Here is a 15,600-nt window from a genome sequence, read left to right on the forward strand (position 1 = left end):
TTGGAAATCAGGAGTCTATTTTGGCTGTGTCTCTGTCTGCTGTTTTGATGTTAATGAGTGCCACTTTAGGGGCTCACTTATTTCTGGATGAAATAATAGTGCTTTGTAGTTCTGTAAGAAGCTTCAAACAGCTCAGAAGCTTTGGATTTTTACAACAATCTCATTAATATCCATATCATCCTCTAGTAGGTTGGTGTGTGCAGGAAATGAACCACCTATGTAATTAATTGCCTGAGGTTGGATCCATAGCAGGCCCAGCTCTGGGCTGATGTTTTAGTCACCAGTGCGTCCTATTTCTGTTACTGTGAACTCGGAAGAATAAAACAATCCTATCTGGAGGTTGGAATGTGAGGTCTAATTATTTGGCACGGTTGGAGTCTTAGGGATTTTGTAGGTCAGTCTCAAGTGGTATGGAGACATTTGCTACAGCTGCCCATGGAATCTCTAGTATGGTTTTACAAGGTTGGTATCTTCACCCTCCTACATTGTATCCTTTACCATGACTCATTCCTCCCTGCCATGTATCTCTCTCAAACTCCTGTTGTGGCCTTTCATGTCTTTTTTTACTACTTGCCTTTTCATGTGCTGTTTGGCCTTGCCATAATGCCTTTACCTCTTTACCAGCATGATGAGTGTTCACTCATTCTTTAAAATCTGGCTTCCTCCTCTTGAACTTTATACTAAAACATATATATTTCCTCCATCCCAATTACTCATTTCTGCTACCATATTCCCTTAGTACCATGTGTATAATACCTTCTATTATTAGCACAGAATACTCTTAGGTATATTAGATGTAGTAGATCACTACTATATGTTTATTGGTTGATGAAATTCATATATATTCAGCTTTCAGATTAACCATAAGACTGATTTTCATGAATACCTTGCAAAATCCATCTTAATTCATAGCCATTTTATATCCAACCACAATTAAAGACATTTTTTTTTTACAGAGTATTCCTGGTTGAGATAGCTTGAGTTGGTGTATGACATTTGAATACCAGTGTACATTTTTTTAAAATTTTTATTATTTATTTTTGATAGTCACACAGAGAGAAAGAGAGAGAGAGAGGTAGAGACATAGGCAGAGGGAGAAGCAGGCTCCATGCACCGGGAGCCTGATGTGGGATTCGATCCCGGGTCTCCAGGATCGCGCCCTGGGCCAAAGGCAGGCGCCAAACCGCTGCGCCACCCAGGGATCCCCCAGTGTACATTTTAATGCTTATTTAGGTATTCCACTTTGCTTTTATTTTTCAGGTCCCTGATTTTTACATTTTCAGATATCTTTCTCTTAGGCACTATGGGATGTCTGAATATATCCACTCATTTTCCTTTTAGCTATGGAAGAACAATGCGAGAGTTTTGATTCAATAGGAAAGAAAGGAATTTATGAGTCTGAAGTTTCTTCATTCAGAGTAGGATTATTACTTTAACAACATACCATTAATTAATGGGAAATAAGAGAATTTAAATTTTATTGGCTAAGTTAATCATTTCTAGATGGAATAATATTTGTAAATTATTTTTAAGAATAATGTAAGCTAAAGGTTACTAATGAAATAAAAGCTATCAAATACTTATAGAAAGTCATAAGTAATGCTGCTTATTGAGAATTTATTACATACCAGATAAACTACTGGGTGATTGATCTCTATATGTAAATCTGTTTCTGTCTTTTTGTTGATCTCTTGGGCACCTAATATATACCAGATACTGTACTAGGCACTAAATTATTTTAAAATTCTTTTGACCATGTTTGAGTTAAAAGATTATTATTCCCATTTTATAGATAGGGAACATAAGACGCAGAGTGGTTAACTTGCCAACTAGTAAGTGGCTTATCTGGGGATTAAGCTCTGGTCTTCTGGGTTTCATAAAATATCTGTTAACAACTTCTACTACATCTGGCTGCTTTGCATTATTTGTTTTTTTTCTATGTGGTGTTTTGGTGCTGGATCTTTCTTGAGTATTATTGTTTGTCATTTAAAATTCTAATGAAAATGCTTTGATAGTTGGCAGAACTATTTTCCCAATATTGAATTTTGGGACATGGTTATAATTTCTTTATCATGACAGTTTTACATGGTTTTGTGTCACAGTGTCATTCAATAAGAAGTTTTAAATTTTACAGTTTTTAAAACAAGAAAAAAAGCAGTTCATAAAGTTTATAGATTATGTGCTTTTAAAGTTTAAAATAATTCACACTTTTAAACTACAAAATCACTTATAATTATTCATATCTTCTAAACAGGTACCAAGTACTTGCTTTTGCAACGGATGCAGATAAAAGACAGGAGACTGAACAACAAAAACTTGGTTCTGGAAAAAGACTTGTTGTAAGGCCTTTTTTGATATAAAAATTTGAGTAATGTCATATCTAATCACCAGTTTATCTTTTCAGAATAAAAATTCATGGGAAGAAAGTTTTAAAAATATTTATTTTAGCTATTTTTCTTTTCTATGATTCTATGAAAAAATTTAGTTGGCTATTAATGAACAATGGAGACACATGCTTGGTCCTGTCATAATTTATCAGATTATAGAGTTCCACCACTAGAATTATAAATGTCCAAATGAAATCACTTTTAACAGAGTGATTATAAACCAGCATAGCAAAAAGAGAAGAATTAAAAAAAAACCTTTAAGAGGCAAAAATATTGTTACTTAGAAGGCCTGTGATTATATATATATATATAAGATAAAAATTCATAGCCCACAAAGAAAAAAATTGGCTCAGTCATAAAGGTGGAAGTTTGGTAACTTGAAAAATAGTTTGAAGAAAAATTGTAAAGGATAAATTCTCAGTTTAATGAAAATTAGGGGATAGGGTTGTGAACTCTTTATCCTGAGAGTCTCCATAGACAGGAAGAAAAACAGAAGGAATTGAAAATTTTATTTTTATTTTTTTATTTTTTAAAATTCTTTTACATGAAGACAACATAGGACATTTTTTTAAATTAATTAATTAATTTATTAGAAACAGAGAGGCAGAGACACAGGCAGAGGGAGAAGCGGGCTCCATGCAGGGAGCCCGATGTGGAACTCGATCCCGGGTCTCCAGGATCATGCCCTGGGCTGAAGGCCGCACTAAACCTCTAAGCCTCCAGGGCTGCCCGGAATTGAAAATTTTAATGGAAATAGTAAAGTGAATTTGAGATGGACATCTATGAAAGAAACCACACGAAGAAATAATGTGGAATTTGGAATACCAAGGGAAGTAAGAATATTAGAGAAAACCAACGTTTTGTATCAGGATATAGAAATTAAGGTAGGAAGGAAGGCTAACTTGAAGAGAGCCAAAATGAGATGAAAGCATATTTTTTCAATAATAGTAAGAAGTGAAGGAGAGAACACAACAAATACAAATATGACGTACTTTTTCATGGAATTTGGAGGCACCATATTGATAATAATTAAAGCATAGACTTTGGAGTCAGATTTTTTTCTAAAGATTTATTTATTTATTTTAGAGAAAGAGAGAGACAGAAAGCATGCTTGCGTACGGGTAGGAATAGTGGCAGAGGGAAGAATCCTCAAACAGACTCCCTGCCAAGTGCAAAGCCTGATAACAGGGCTCGATCTCAGGATGCATGAGATCATGACCTGAGCTGAAACCAAGAGTCAGATGCTTAACTGACTAAGCCACCCAACTGCTTCTTGAAGTCAGATCTTGGAGAGCTATACTTACTACTGATTTTGAGGAAATGTGTTAACCTTGCTAAATCTCAGTTTTTCTCAGTTGTAAAATGGTGATAATACCTATTTTACAGTGTTGCCATTAGAAATATATATATGTAAATATTATTTATATATATAATATAAAATATATAATATATATTCATGTATTTATAATATTATTTATATAAATATATATATATTTTTTTTGAAAAAAAATATATACAAAGCACTTAGCAAAATGTCCGGATGATGATGACATTGATAATGGTAGTCAAATTGTCCTTGACCTCCTCCTCAATAGTGGTTTTCTTCCATTTGTCCCTTATATTCTGTACTCCAGCCACATTGGGCTTCTTATTGTTCCAAATATCCCATAGCTGTTCTTGATTTAAGGCTTTTGTACATATATATATGATTTTATTTATTTATTTTTTAAGATTTTATTTATTTATTCACGAGAGACACAGAGAGAGAAGCAGAGACATAGGCAGAGGGAGAAGTGGGCTTCTTGTAGGGAGCCTAATGCGGGACTTGATTCCCCAGATCTGAGATCATGCCCTGAGCCGAAGGCAGATGCTCAACTGCTGAGCCACCCAGGCGTCCCTGTATATATTTTTTATTTAGTCTGGAATACGCTTTACTCATTAATTGTACATGTTTATTGATGCTACTCTGTGCCTTACTTTGAGGATGTATTCTGAAGGCAATTACAGTTGAGTAATTTTCCCATTCTCCTTTAATTAATAAATAGAGTAAGAAATAGCATTAGAACTTCCTTTTATTACACCACAGTCACTTGGCAGGACTATGATGCCATGGAACATTAAGCCTATTGCAGAGAAACAAAATTTATCTAGTGAAATGCTTTTAATAAGGTAGCTGTGGGAAGGCAGTTAAAAGCTGGCTATGTTGCTCCCAGCGACCTCTTAACTATTTGTTGATTTCTAATTTAATTCATTTGTGGTCAGAGAGATACTTTGCATGACTTTGAATTCTTTCAGATTCATTGAGATTTGTTTTATAGCCTAGAATATGGTCTATCATGGTAAATCTTCACTGAGCACTGAAAAAAATGTCCTTTTTTTTTTTTTAAGCTGTTCTTGGGTGTTCTATATATGTCCGTTACATTGGATGATAGTGTTGTTCAAATCTTCTATATCCGTATTCGTTTATTTTTTGTTTTGTTTTTTTTTTACTGATTTCTGTCTTTTATTCAGGGAGGGATATTGAAATCTGACTGTAATTGTGTATTGTCTATTTCTCCTTGAAATTTTGTCAAATTTTTTCTTCATGTATTTTGAAATTCTTTTAGTAGATATATAAACATTGAGATGTTATCTCTCATGATGAACATATCCTCTTTTCATTATCAAATTACCCTCTTTATCTTTTTGCTCTGGTAACATTATTCTTTTGATTAGTGTTATTCTGATATATCTGTTTCCATATTTTTACTTTTATCCGATTTATGTCTTTGTAGTGAAAATGCATTTCTTGTAAGCAGCCCATAGTTGGGTCTTGCTTTTTTGTTTAATATGATACGCTCTGTCTTCTAATTTGTTTTCTAGACCATTTACATTTCATGTGATTATTGACATGGATAGGTTTCAGTTTGTCACTTGGCCATTTGTTTTCTGTTTGACCCATCTGTTCTTTGTTTCATTTTCCTGTTTTTCTGAAAGCTTTCTTTTGTAGTTATTGAGTATTTTGCATGGTTCCACTTTATTTTTGTTGATTTATTAGCCATAACTCTTTGTTATTTTAGGAGGTGCTTTAGAGTTTGCAGTATTTAACTTATGATCTACTCTCAGTGATATACTATATCATGAAAGAACCATACTTCTGTTTCTCAGCCTTTGTGCTATTGTCATATGTTACACTTTTATATACACTCCATATTACATTGTTACTACTTTTTAAAAAATGGTATCTTTTAATGTGATTGAAATGATAAGAAAAATAGCATAGTTTGCCCATATATTTACCATTTCTGGTACTCTTCATTAATTTGTGTTGGCCATATTTTCATATGGTGTCATTTTTCTCCCTCCTGAAGGACTTGCTTTCACATTTCTTGCAGTGTGGGTCCACTGGTGATGAATTCTTTCAGTTTTTCTATGTCTCAAAAAGTATTTTTTGCCTTTGAGTTTGAAAATATATTTTTTGGGTATAAGATTTTTAGTTTGACAGATTTTCTCCTCTGGTATTTTAAGAGTTTGCTCCACTCTCTTTGTGCTTCCATTCTTTCTCATGAGAAATCTGCCTGCATTCTTATCTTTGTTTCTTCATAATATCTTTTTTCTCTGGTTGCTGTTCTGCTTTTCTCTTACCACTGTTTTAAAGCAGTTAGACTATGATGTGCCTTTGTTTTATGCTTAAGGTTTGTTGAGCTTCTTGCATCTGTGTATTTATAGTTTTCATGAAAATTAGAAAAATTTTGACTCTTAATTCTTTAGCCTTTTTTAATTCCTTCGTCTTTCTCCTTTTCTCTGGGGACTCCAGTTATACATACATTAGGCAACTTGAAGTTTTCCCACAACTCACAGATTTTATTTTCATTAAGATTTTTTTTCTATTTTGTTTTGGATAATTTCTGTGTTTTCAAGATTACTAATCCTTTTTTCTATTTTGTCTATTATCTGGTGTTAATTCTCATGGTTTTCATCTTTAGAAGTGCAATTTAGCTTCTTTTTTTGTTATATCTTCCATGTCTCTACTTAACTTTTTGAAGATATAGGATACAATTACAGTAGTTTTTTTAATGTCCTTGTTTTCTAATTCTAACACTTGTATCAGTTTTGAGTCAGTTTCAGTTGATTTATCTATCTTCCTGGTGAATCATATTTTCTTATTTCTTTACACGTTTGGTAATTTTTTTATTAGATGCTAGATATAGTCCTTTTATTTCTGGGTGGCAGATATTTTTGTATTCCTATAACTGTTTTTGAGCTTAGACCTGGATACTTGAACAGTTTTTTTTTTATACTTGAACAGTTTGATCCTTTTGGGTTGTTACCTGGGACCTGAGTGGCACTCATCCTGAGGCTGCTTATTCCCCACTCCTGGGACAAGACCCTTCTGAGTGCTTTCTCAGTTCCCTTTGAATTATGAGGTGTTCCAATCTTGCTGGCAGGCACAGGCTAGTATTCCAGGTGATATGAATGCTGGGCACTGTTAACTCTAATCCTTTTGGGTGGTTCTTTTGCTGGCTTTGGCTAGTTTCCTTACATGAATGTGCTGATAAGTACTCAGATGAATATTTGAGGGGATTCCTTACAGATGTCAAAGTTCTGTCCCTGTGTCACTCCTTCCCTTTTGGCATGCTGTCTTGCTTTGTTTTCTCTGAACTCCCAGCGTTCATTTCCTCAATTCAGGGAGTTGCTGGGCCTTTGCTTGGGTTCCTCCTTCCTGTGCCATGGCCTGAAAACTCTCTCACGGATGGAGCAGTCATACCACTTCACCTTATTTGTTTTGTTTTCAAGGTATTGCTGTCCTTTGTTTTCTGATACTCAGTGCCTTGTAAACTGTTGTTTCATATATTTTGTCCATATTATATTGTTTCAGGTGGGATGGTAAAGTCTTTTTCCTATTACTCTATCTTGGCTGGAAGTGGGAGAATTTTAAAAGTATTATTCTTAATAAGCTTCTGTGTTTTTTGAGACTTGTTAATTTAGAATGTGGTATATTTCCCTAAGGAGAGGTCACAGAGAGTGGCACTCTGTCCCTAGTGAATTAAAAATATTTACTGGCTGGATCTCAGCCTGCAGCCTCAGAAACTTGATTTGCCTATCCATTCTGAATGAAACCTCATCTCTCAGAATTAGGACATAATCAGCCCAAGTTATAGACAATGATATGTTTTCTTTTTTTTTTCTTTTTCTTTTTAAGGAGAGAGAGAAGAGAGAGAGAGAGAGAGAGAGAGAGAGAGAGGAGGGGTGAGCGGCAGAAAGAGAGGGAGAGAGAGGATCTTAAGTAGACTCCACTCCCAGCATGGACCCTAATGGGGGGCTCGATCTCACGATCCTGAGATCATGATTTGGGCTGAAATCAAGAGTCGGAAACTCAACCAAATGAACTACCCAGGTGCCCTAAAAGTGATATTTAATGCTAGAATGCTAGCCTATTAAAATGTAACGAGAAATGTGACTCACAGGACTGACATTTATGTTTTGTGTACAGTGGAATTTTTTCATATAGTTAAGCTACACTTGAACTTAATGATAATTGAGTAATTTCTTGGTGTTGAATCCTGATTCAGATTAAGATAATCTGATACATTCACCTATAATCACTGTTCTGTCTCCCTCCCTCAGGTTGTTTTTATATATACACCAGTAATATTTGTCCTTTTGTCCAGCCCCATTTGGATTTCATACCTTCTTAAGATATTTTAATGCCTGAAGTAGGTAGATAAATATCTAAGTCGTATCTTGGTGGGCAGAAATTTGTCTGTATCTTTAATGTGAGTTTTCATATCTCTTCTTTGATCCATTATTTGTTGATTATAGCCTAATTTTGAGGGCAGTGTTATTTCCTCTTTGTCCAGATGCTTTTATGTAGCTATCTTACTGTGGTTGCCATGTACAGTATATGTCAGTATATGTCAACTAATGTCTTTACTCTTTTCTGTTTTTTTTAAATTTAAAAATATTAATTGGGGGCTGAATTCTGAAAAGCATGTTTATTACATTCAGTTCTTCATTATTTTAAGAAGCATTTTTTAAACACTCACCATATTCCAGAGATATGGAGTTACCCTGGAGTAGCTCTTGACGTGTAGAGGATATTGTCTATGTTACTGGGACATCTTGATGACTGCTCTGTACATACATATTGATATATTTTAAAATTTTCTTTATATTAAAACATTATAGTTACAATATTGGTTAGGTTTTACTGATTATTACATTTTATTTGCAAAGTAAACACAATAAGGAAATGTTTCTTTTTTTTTTTTTTTTAAAGATTTATTTATTTATTCATGAGACACACAAAGAGAGGCAAAGACACAGGCAGAGGGAGAAGCAGACTTCATGCAGGGAGCCCGATGTGGGACTCGATCCCGGGACTCCAGGATCATGCCCTGGGCCAAAGGCAGGCGCTAAACCACTGAGCCACCCAGGGATCCCTGGAAATTTTTCTTATGGAGATTTTTCAGTGAAGCAGATAACTTTTTTATGTGTATTTTTTTTTTTAAACAAGCCATGGTCCCTCCTTTTCTTTCATAGGATCTTTGTATAGGCAGCTCACTTTGCGTAGGTATTCTCTCATCAAATTCTCTTTTTTTTCCCCCTGCAAGTTTATTGAAATATAATTAACAAATAAAAGTTGTAAAAATTTATGGTAAACTACATCTTTTGATATATATGTATATATACATTGTGAAATGATTACCATAATTAAGCTGATAAACACATCTGTCACCTCACATAGTTATCTTTTTTATGGTAAGAGCATTTAAGATCTATCTTAACAAATTTCAAGTATATGTATGATACAGTACAGTATTATAACTGGTCACCAGACTGAACATTAATTTATTCATTCTGTGTTACTGAAATTTTGTGCCCTTTCGCCAGCATCTTCTCATTTCCCTCTTCCTCCAGACTTTGGCAACCACCATTCCACTCTGCTTATATAAGTTTACCTTTTTTAGATTCCATGTATAAGTGAGATCATACAGTACTTGTTTTTCTGTGCCTGGCTTATTTAACTTAGTGTAATGCCCTCCAAGTTCACCTGTGTTGTCACAAATGGCAGGATTTCCATCTTTTTAAAGGCTGAGTAACATTCCATTGTTTTATACACATTATATAGTATATACATTATATATCATATCTTACACAGTTTCTTTATTAATTTATCCATCAGTGGACATTTTGGTTGATTCCATATCTTGGCTGTTGCAAATAATGCTGCAGTGAAAATAGGAATGTCGATTTCTCTTTGATACCTTGTTTTCATTTCCTTTGAATATATGCCCAGAGTAGGATTGCTGGGTCATATGGTCATTCTATTTTTAATTTTTTGAGAAACTCTCCTACTATTTTCTATAGTGTCTGTATCAATTTGCATTCACACCAACAGTGCACAAGACTTCCCTTTCTCTACATCCTTGCCAACATTTGTTATCTCTTCTTTTTTTTTTAACGATTTTATTTATTTATTCATAAGAGAGAGAGAGAGAGAGAGATTGAGAAAGCAGTAACATAGGCAGAGGGTGAAGCAGGCTTCTTGCAGGGAGCCCGATGTGGGACTCCATCCCCAGACCCCAGGATCACGCCCTGAGCTAAAGGCAGACACTCACCTGCTGAGCCACCCAGGCGTCCCATCACTTGTTATCTCGTCTTTTTTTTTTTTTTTTAAGATTTTATTTATTTATTCTTGAGAGATAGAAGGAGAGACAGAGCCAGAGACACAGGCAGAGACAGAGCCAGAGACACAGGCAGAGGGAGAAGCAGGCTCCATGCACCGGGAGCCCGACGTGGGATCCGATCCCGGGTCTCCAGGATCGCGCCCTGGGCCAAAGGCAGGCGCCAAACCGCTGCGCCACCCAGGGATCCCCATCTCTTGTCTTTTTAATAATAGCCATTGTAACAAGTGTTAAATGATATCTTATTGTGGTTTTGATTCGCATTCTCTAATTATTTAGTGATGTTGAGCATTTTTTTCATATACTTGGCCATTTGTTATCTTCTTTTGAGAAATATTGTTCAAGTCTTTTGCTTATATTTAAATATTTGTTTTCTTGCTATTGAGTTGTTTAGTTCCTTATGTATTTTTGAGTATTAACCCCTTATTAGATAGATGGTTTGCAAATAATTTCTCCCATTCCATAGGTTGTCTCTTTACTCTGTTAATTGTTTCCTTTGCTGTCCAGGAGTTTTTTTAGTTTGGTGCAGTCCCTTTTGTCTATTTTTACTTTTGTTGCCTGTGGTATTGAGGTCATATCCAAAAAATCATCGCCCAAACCAATGACAAAAAGCTTTTCCTTATGTTTTTTCCTAATAATTTTACATATTCACGTCTTATGCTTAAGTCTTTAATCCATTTTGAGTTGATTTTTTGATATGGTGTGAGACAGGGGTCCAGTTTCATTCCTCTGCATGTGGATGTCAAGTTTTCCCATCACCGTTTACTAAAGAGACTGTCTATTGTATGTTATTGATACCTTTGTTGAAGATCAGTTGACTATAAATGCATTTATTTCTGGGCTCTTTTCTGTTTTATTAGTCTAGATGTTTGCTTGTTTGTTTTGTTTAATGCCAGCACTATACTGTTTTTGCCAAATATAGCTTTGTAGTGTATTTTAAAAATCATGTAATTCGGGGCACCTGGGTGGCTCAGTCAGTTAAGCATCTGCCTTTGGCTCATGTTATGATCTCAGGGTCCTGGGATCGAGCCCGTGTTGGGCTCCCTGCTTGCAGGGAGCTTGCTTCTCCCTCTCATCCTTGTTCGTGCTCTCTTTTGTGATATCTCTTTGTCTCTCAAATAAGTAAATAAAATCTTTTAAAAAAAATCATGTAGCTTTATGCCTCCAGCTTTGTTCTTTTTGCTCAAGATTGCTTTGACTATTTGGAGTCTGTTGTGGTTCTATGTGAATTTTAGGATTTTTAAAATATTCTTTGAGAAATCCCATTGGAATTCTGATAGGGATTTGAATCTGTAGATTGCTTTGGGTAGTATGGTCATTTTAATTATAGTAATTCTTCTAATTAATGTACATGGCATATCTTTCCATTTCTTAGTGTTTTTCAATTTCTTTATTGATGTTTTATAGTTTTTATTGGACAAGTCATATCTCCTTGGTTAAATTTATATGGGTATTCTTTTTTCCTGACTCATTCCCCAAATTTATGAGTATTTTTGAACCACTGAAGAGTTTATATCATCTGGTAAAAGATGGGACAAAACCTACTAGAGTGTAGAAAATAACAGAAATATGGTCATCACACACACAAAAAAAGAGAATGAATACTAACCGGCCTTTATGTCTGTTTTGTTGTAAAGCAATTTCTTAATTGTATTGATATGAAAGTGACTGAAATACTTTGTTTTTAGCAACTAAATTGATTGTAGGTTTTCCTTTGTAGGTGGATTGGACTCTAAATATTGGAGAGCAAGCCCTTGATATATGTATTGTCTCTTTCAATCAGTCAGCATCTTCTGTTTTTGTTCTTGGTGAAAGAAACTTTTTTTGCCTTAAGGATAATGGACAGATTCGATTCATGAAGAAACTTGATTGTAGCCCAAGTTGTTTTCTCCCTTATTGCTCAGGTGTGTAGAAGGATTTTTCTTTTATCTTTTCCATATGTCAAGGCTATGTTATATACATTAGGAAAAGCCAAATTCACACACATATATTTTAAACATCTAGGAAAATATTTTTATATGGAGCATGTAATGGAAATTTTAACTTTTAAAGTTTGAATAGAAGTTTGATATAAAGCCCACATTTGGTTTTGTCAGTCATTTTACTTTGCACGGAAGAATGTTTTGGAGAATTGGCCTCAGGTATACATACATTTATGCTTTCTAAAATGTGGCAATTCAAGATGTTTGCAAAAGAAACACCAGATTCTTTTATAAATAGAATGGAGCATAGTAATGTCTAATAGAATGACTTCTCCATCTCAAGTGCCCAGTAAAAATCATTAGCTAATTGTGTTAAATATTAATGAAGTTAATGATTTCTAGATAAAATGCAAAAATGTTGGCTACTATCTACTTATTTCCCAAGTCTGTAAAATTATTTAAAAAAATTTTTTGTATTGGTACTTGAAGTTGAAAAATACTATTTTATTACTTTATGCTTTTATATCAAGACATTAGAATTAATTTGTATCATAAATCCCCTAAAAATGATATAATGTAATGTTGCAAATAACTGTTTTATTCTTATTCTCTTTTCTATATTCAACATACAGTTTCTGAAGGAACAATGAATACTTTGATTGGAAACCATAATAACATGTTGCATATTTATCAGGATGTGACACTGAAGTGGGCCACTCAGCTTCCCCACATTCCTGTAGCAGTAAGAGTGGGCTGTTTACAGTAAGTGATTTAACTTTTTTTAGGATCTTAGTCTAGGAATTCTGTAGAAGTTTTATGAAACATTTGCAAGTGATTTTACTAGGAATGACAAGTGACATTGTAGTATGAATGTCAACAATGGAAGTAATTTAAAATATAACTTTTATTGGAAAAGGACATTAAAAAAACCTTACTTAGGCTTCATCAATCATTTTTATCTTATTTTAATTCTTAGATAGTTAACATACAGTGTTATATTAGTTTTAGGTGTATAGTGTACTTTTAAAAAATATTTTATTTATTTATTCATGATAGAGAGAGAGAGGCAGAGAGACAGGCAGAGGGAGAAGCAGGCTCCATGCAGGGAGCCCAACGCGGGATTCGATCCTGGGACTCTGGGATCATGCCCTGGGCCAAAGGCAGGCGCTAAACCGCCGAGCCACCCAGGGATCCCCAGGTGTATAGTGTATTGATTCAATAATTCCATACATCACCCAGTGCTCATCATGACAAGTGCACTCCTAATCCCCTTAGTTATTTTCATTTACTATTTCTAGTAAGATATCCTTTGTCAATGAAAGATTTAAAAATAAAAACAAAAGATTTAAAGAAAATGGCTTACCTGATAGATTATTTTCTTTATTTTTTTTAATTAATTAATTAATTATTTATGATAGGCACACAGTGAGAGAGAGAGAGAGAGAGAGAGGCAGAGACATAGGCAGAGGGAGAAGCAGGCTCCATGCACCGGGAGCCCGACGTGGGATTCGATCCCGGGTCTCCAGGATTGCGCCCTGGGCCAAAGGCAGGCGCTAAACCGCTGCGCCACCCAGGGATCCCAGATTATTTTCTTTAAAATAGGAAAGGATTTCTTCGAGCATTTGATGGGTCCCGTTTAGAGATCACTCGTTGTTAGACTGAGAATATTACACATCAAAACTTGTTAAACTTTATATCATGTAGTGCAGAATTGCTAATGATTATGTATTTAAAACAGTTTAGATTTTACATAAGGATAATTTGGATTTAAATTGAAGATAAATTCCATACCTTAAATTTATAAAATTTATCAAAAATAAGAGAAATGAGTCATACCTAGTATTTTTTCTAGGTCGTCAGTATAGAAGGCAAGATCCTGCAAACCTTTAGCATCTCAGATTATGTTTAGGAATTGAAAATCCCAGTTAAAATGTAAAAACACAATTTTCTTTCTTTCTTTTTTTTTAAAGAGAATTTATTTTTAAGTAATTGCAGCATACAACATGGGGCTTGAACTCACAATCCTCAGACCAGGAGTCACATGCTCCATTGGCTGAGCTAGTCAGATGCCTCTAGAAACACGACTTCCTATAAAGCTTTATAGATTCCCTAGATCTAGTCAGTTCTGCTTATTTAGATCATTTTATTGAAATTTAAAAACCATATGTAGAATTCTTCAATGGCACTTGTAGTATCTGACTAATTTCCCCAAATTAAGAGATTGGATATGTAATATTGTTGAAGCTCAATGAAAGGTATTCATATTTGCATTAATGATTAATCTAAAGCTTGAATATTAGAAAAATGGAAACCCTGTTTTGAAGACATTGAATATTTTAAAAAGAAGTTGCTTTTTAATGTTTTATGAGAAAATATGATCATATAATTGCTAAGCACTTAACAAATTATAGTTATTTTGTATCCGATGAAAAATTTAAAATTGGGATTGGCTTTTACCACCACATCTACCAAGATTGTCTTTTTAAGTTCAACCAAACACTTAGACACCAGACATTTTAAACCAGATTTACTTAGAAGGATTTAGAACAGGAAAAACATCTTGCCAGCAGGGCAGTGTCAAGTATTTCTCTTCTGGGAAAGGAATTCTTGAAGTAGTCCATATATCTATCTAAGAGCTGTTCTCTTTGGCCTCCCAAGTGACAAAGTGCAAAAAGACAGATCCACACTGGTGGGTGTTCAGCCCATCTTGGCTTGATGGCCAATGCCCCTCAGGTTTAAGTACTAAAAGGTCATTGTGGTTTTTGTATGTATGTGGGGCAGAGGAGAGTCATGGGTAGCAAGACCTTATTGAGACAATTTAGTCAAAATACTTATTTTGCACATATATTATTTACATGGGACATATGTATTTCAAGAATCACTATACTCAGAGAAGCTTAAAGATAAAGTTTCTGAGCAGATATTTATGGTTAATTAATTAATTTTTTTATTTTTATTTTTTAATTTTTTTTTTATGGTTAATTTATGATTTCAGTCCAGATGCATCTTATAAAGTAAGGATCCAGAAATAAGTGAAATTATTAGGGGTAAGAAAACAAATTTCCATGTAGTATGCATCAAGATACTTGTATTCAGAAGTAGTCTGTCACCTCTAAACTTAAGGTATTTGTGAATGAAACTTCCTATTTCTTCTCATAGCTTCTTTAAGGTCATAATTATAAACAATTAGATGTGAATATTGCTATTAATGATTTCCACAGTTAATATATAGCAATAACTTAATTACTCATGGAATATTTTTCTTTTTTACGTATATTAGCATATAAAAGTATAATGTTAGACTGAAATAATTTCATTGTAATTTTTATTAGAATTTTAAAAGTGATTATTACTGGGGGCACTTGGGTGAGTCAGTGGTTGAATGTCTGCCTTTGGCTCAGGTCATGATCCTAGGGTCCTGGGATTGAGTCCCGCAAAGGGAACCTGCTTCTCCCTCTGCCAGTGTCTCTGCCTCTCTTTCTGGTCTCTCATGAACTAAAAAAAAAAAAAAAAAAGATTATTACTGATTTAGGTATAGTATATTTATATTTAGAAGTTATAATTTGAAATTAGAAGCAGTGAAATAATTTTGCTTCCGCTTTTTATTACCTTTAGAGTTAAGTT

General features: G+C 34.2%; 1 protein-coding gene across 16 annotated transcripts in view; it reads left to right on the plus strand.

Moving 5' to 3' along the window:
• The window catches only part of BBS9 (Bardet-Biedl syndrome 9), a 433,010-nt gene that overhangs the window by 114,515 nt on the left and 302,895 nt on the right, over nucleotides 1–15,600 (plus strand). For all 16 annotated transcript variants that reach the window (XR_012002751.1, XR_003238169.2, XR_012002752.1 and 13 more), the window contains 3 exons: nucleotides 2,255–2,339; nucleotides 11,775–11,958; nucleotides 12,609–12,738. Coding sequence is in view for 13 of the 16 variants with exons in the window: in XM_072764704.1 (XP_072620805.1) it covers nucleotides 2,255–2,339; nucleotides 11,775–11,958; nucleotides 12,609–12,738 (399 nt within the window). In the remaining 3 variants the exon portion in view is untranslated. The remainder of the gene's footprint in view (nucleotides 1–2,254; nucleotides 2,340–11,774; nucleotides 11,959–12,608; nucleotides 12,739–15,600) is intronic.

This window comes from Vulpes vulpes, chromosome 7 (genome assembly GCF_048418805.1).
Source record: "Vulpes vulpes isolate BD-2025 chromosome 7, VulVul3, whole genome shotgun sequence".
NCBI classification, from domain to species: domain Eukaryota; kingdom Metazoa; phylum Chordata; class Mammalia; order Carnivora; family Canidae; genus Vulpes; species Vulpes vulpes.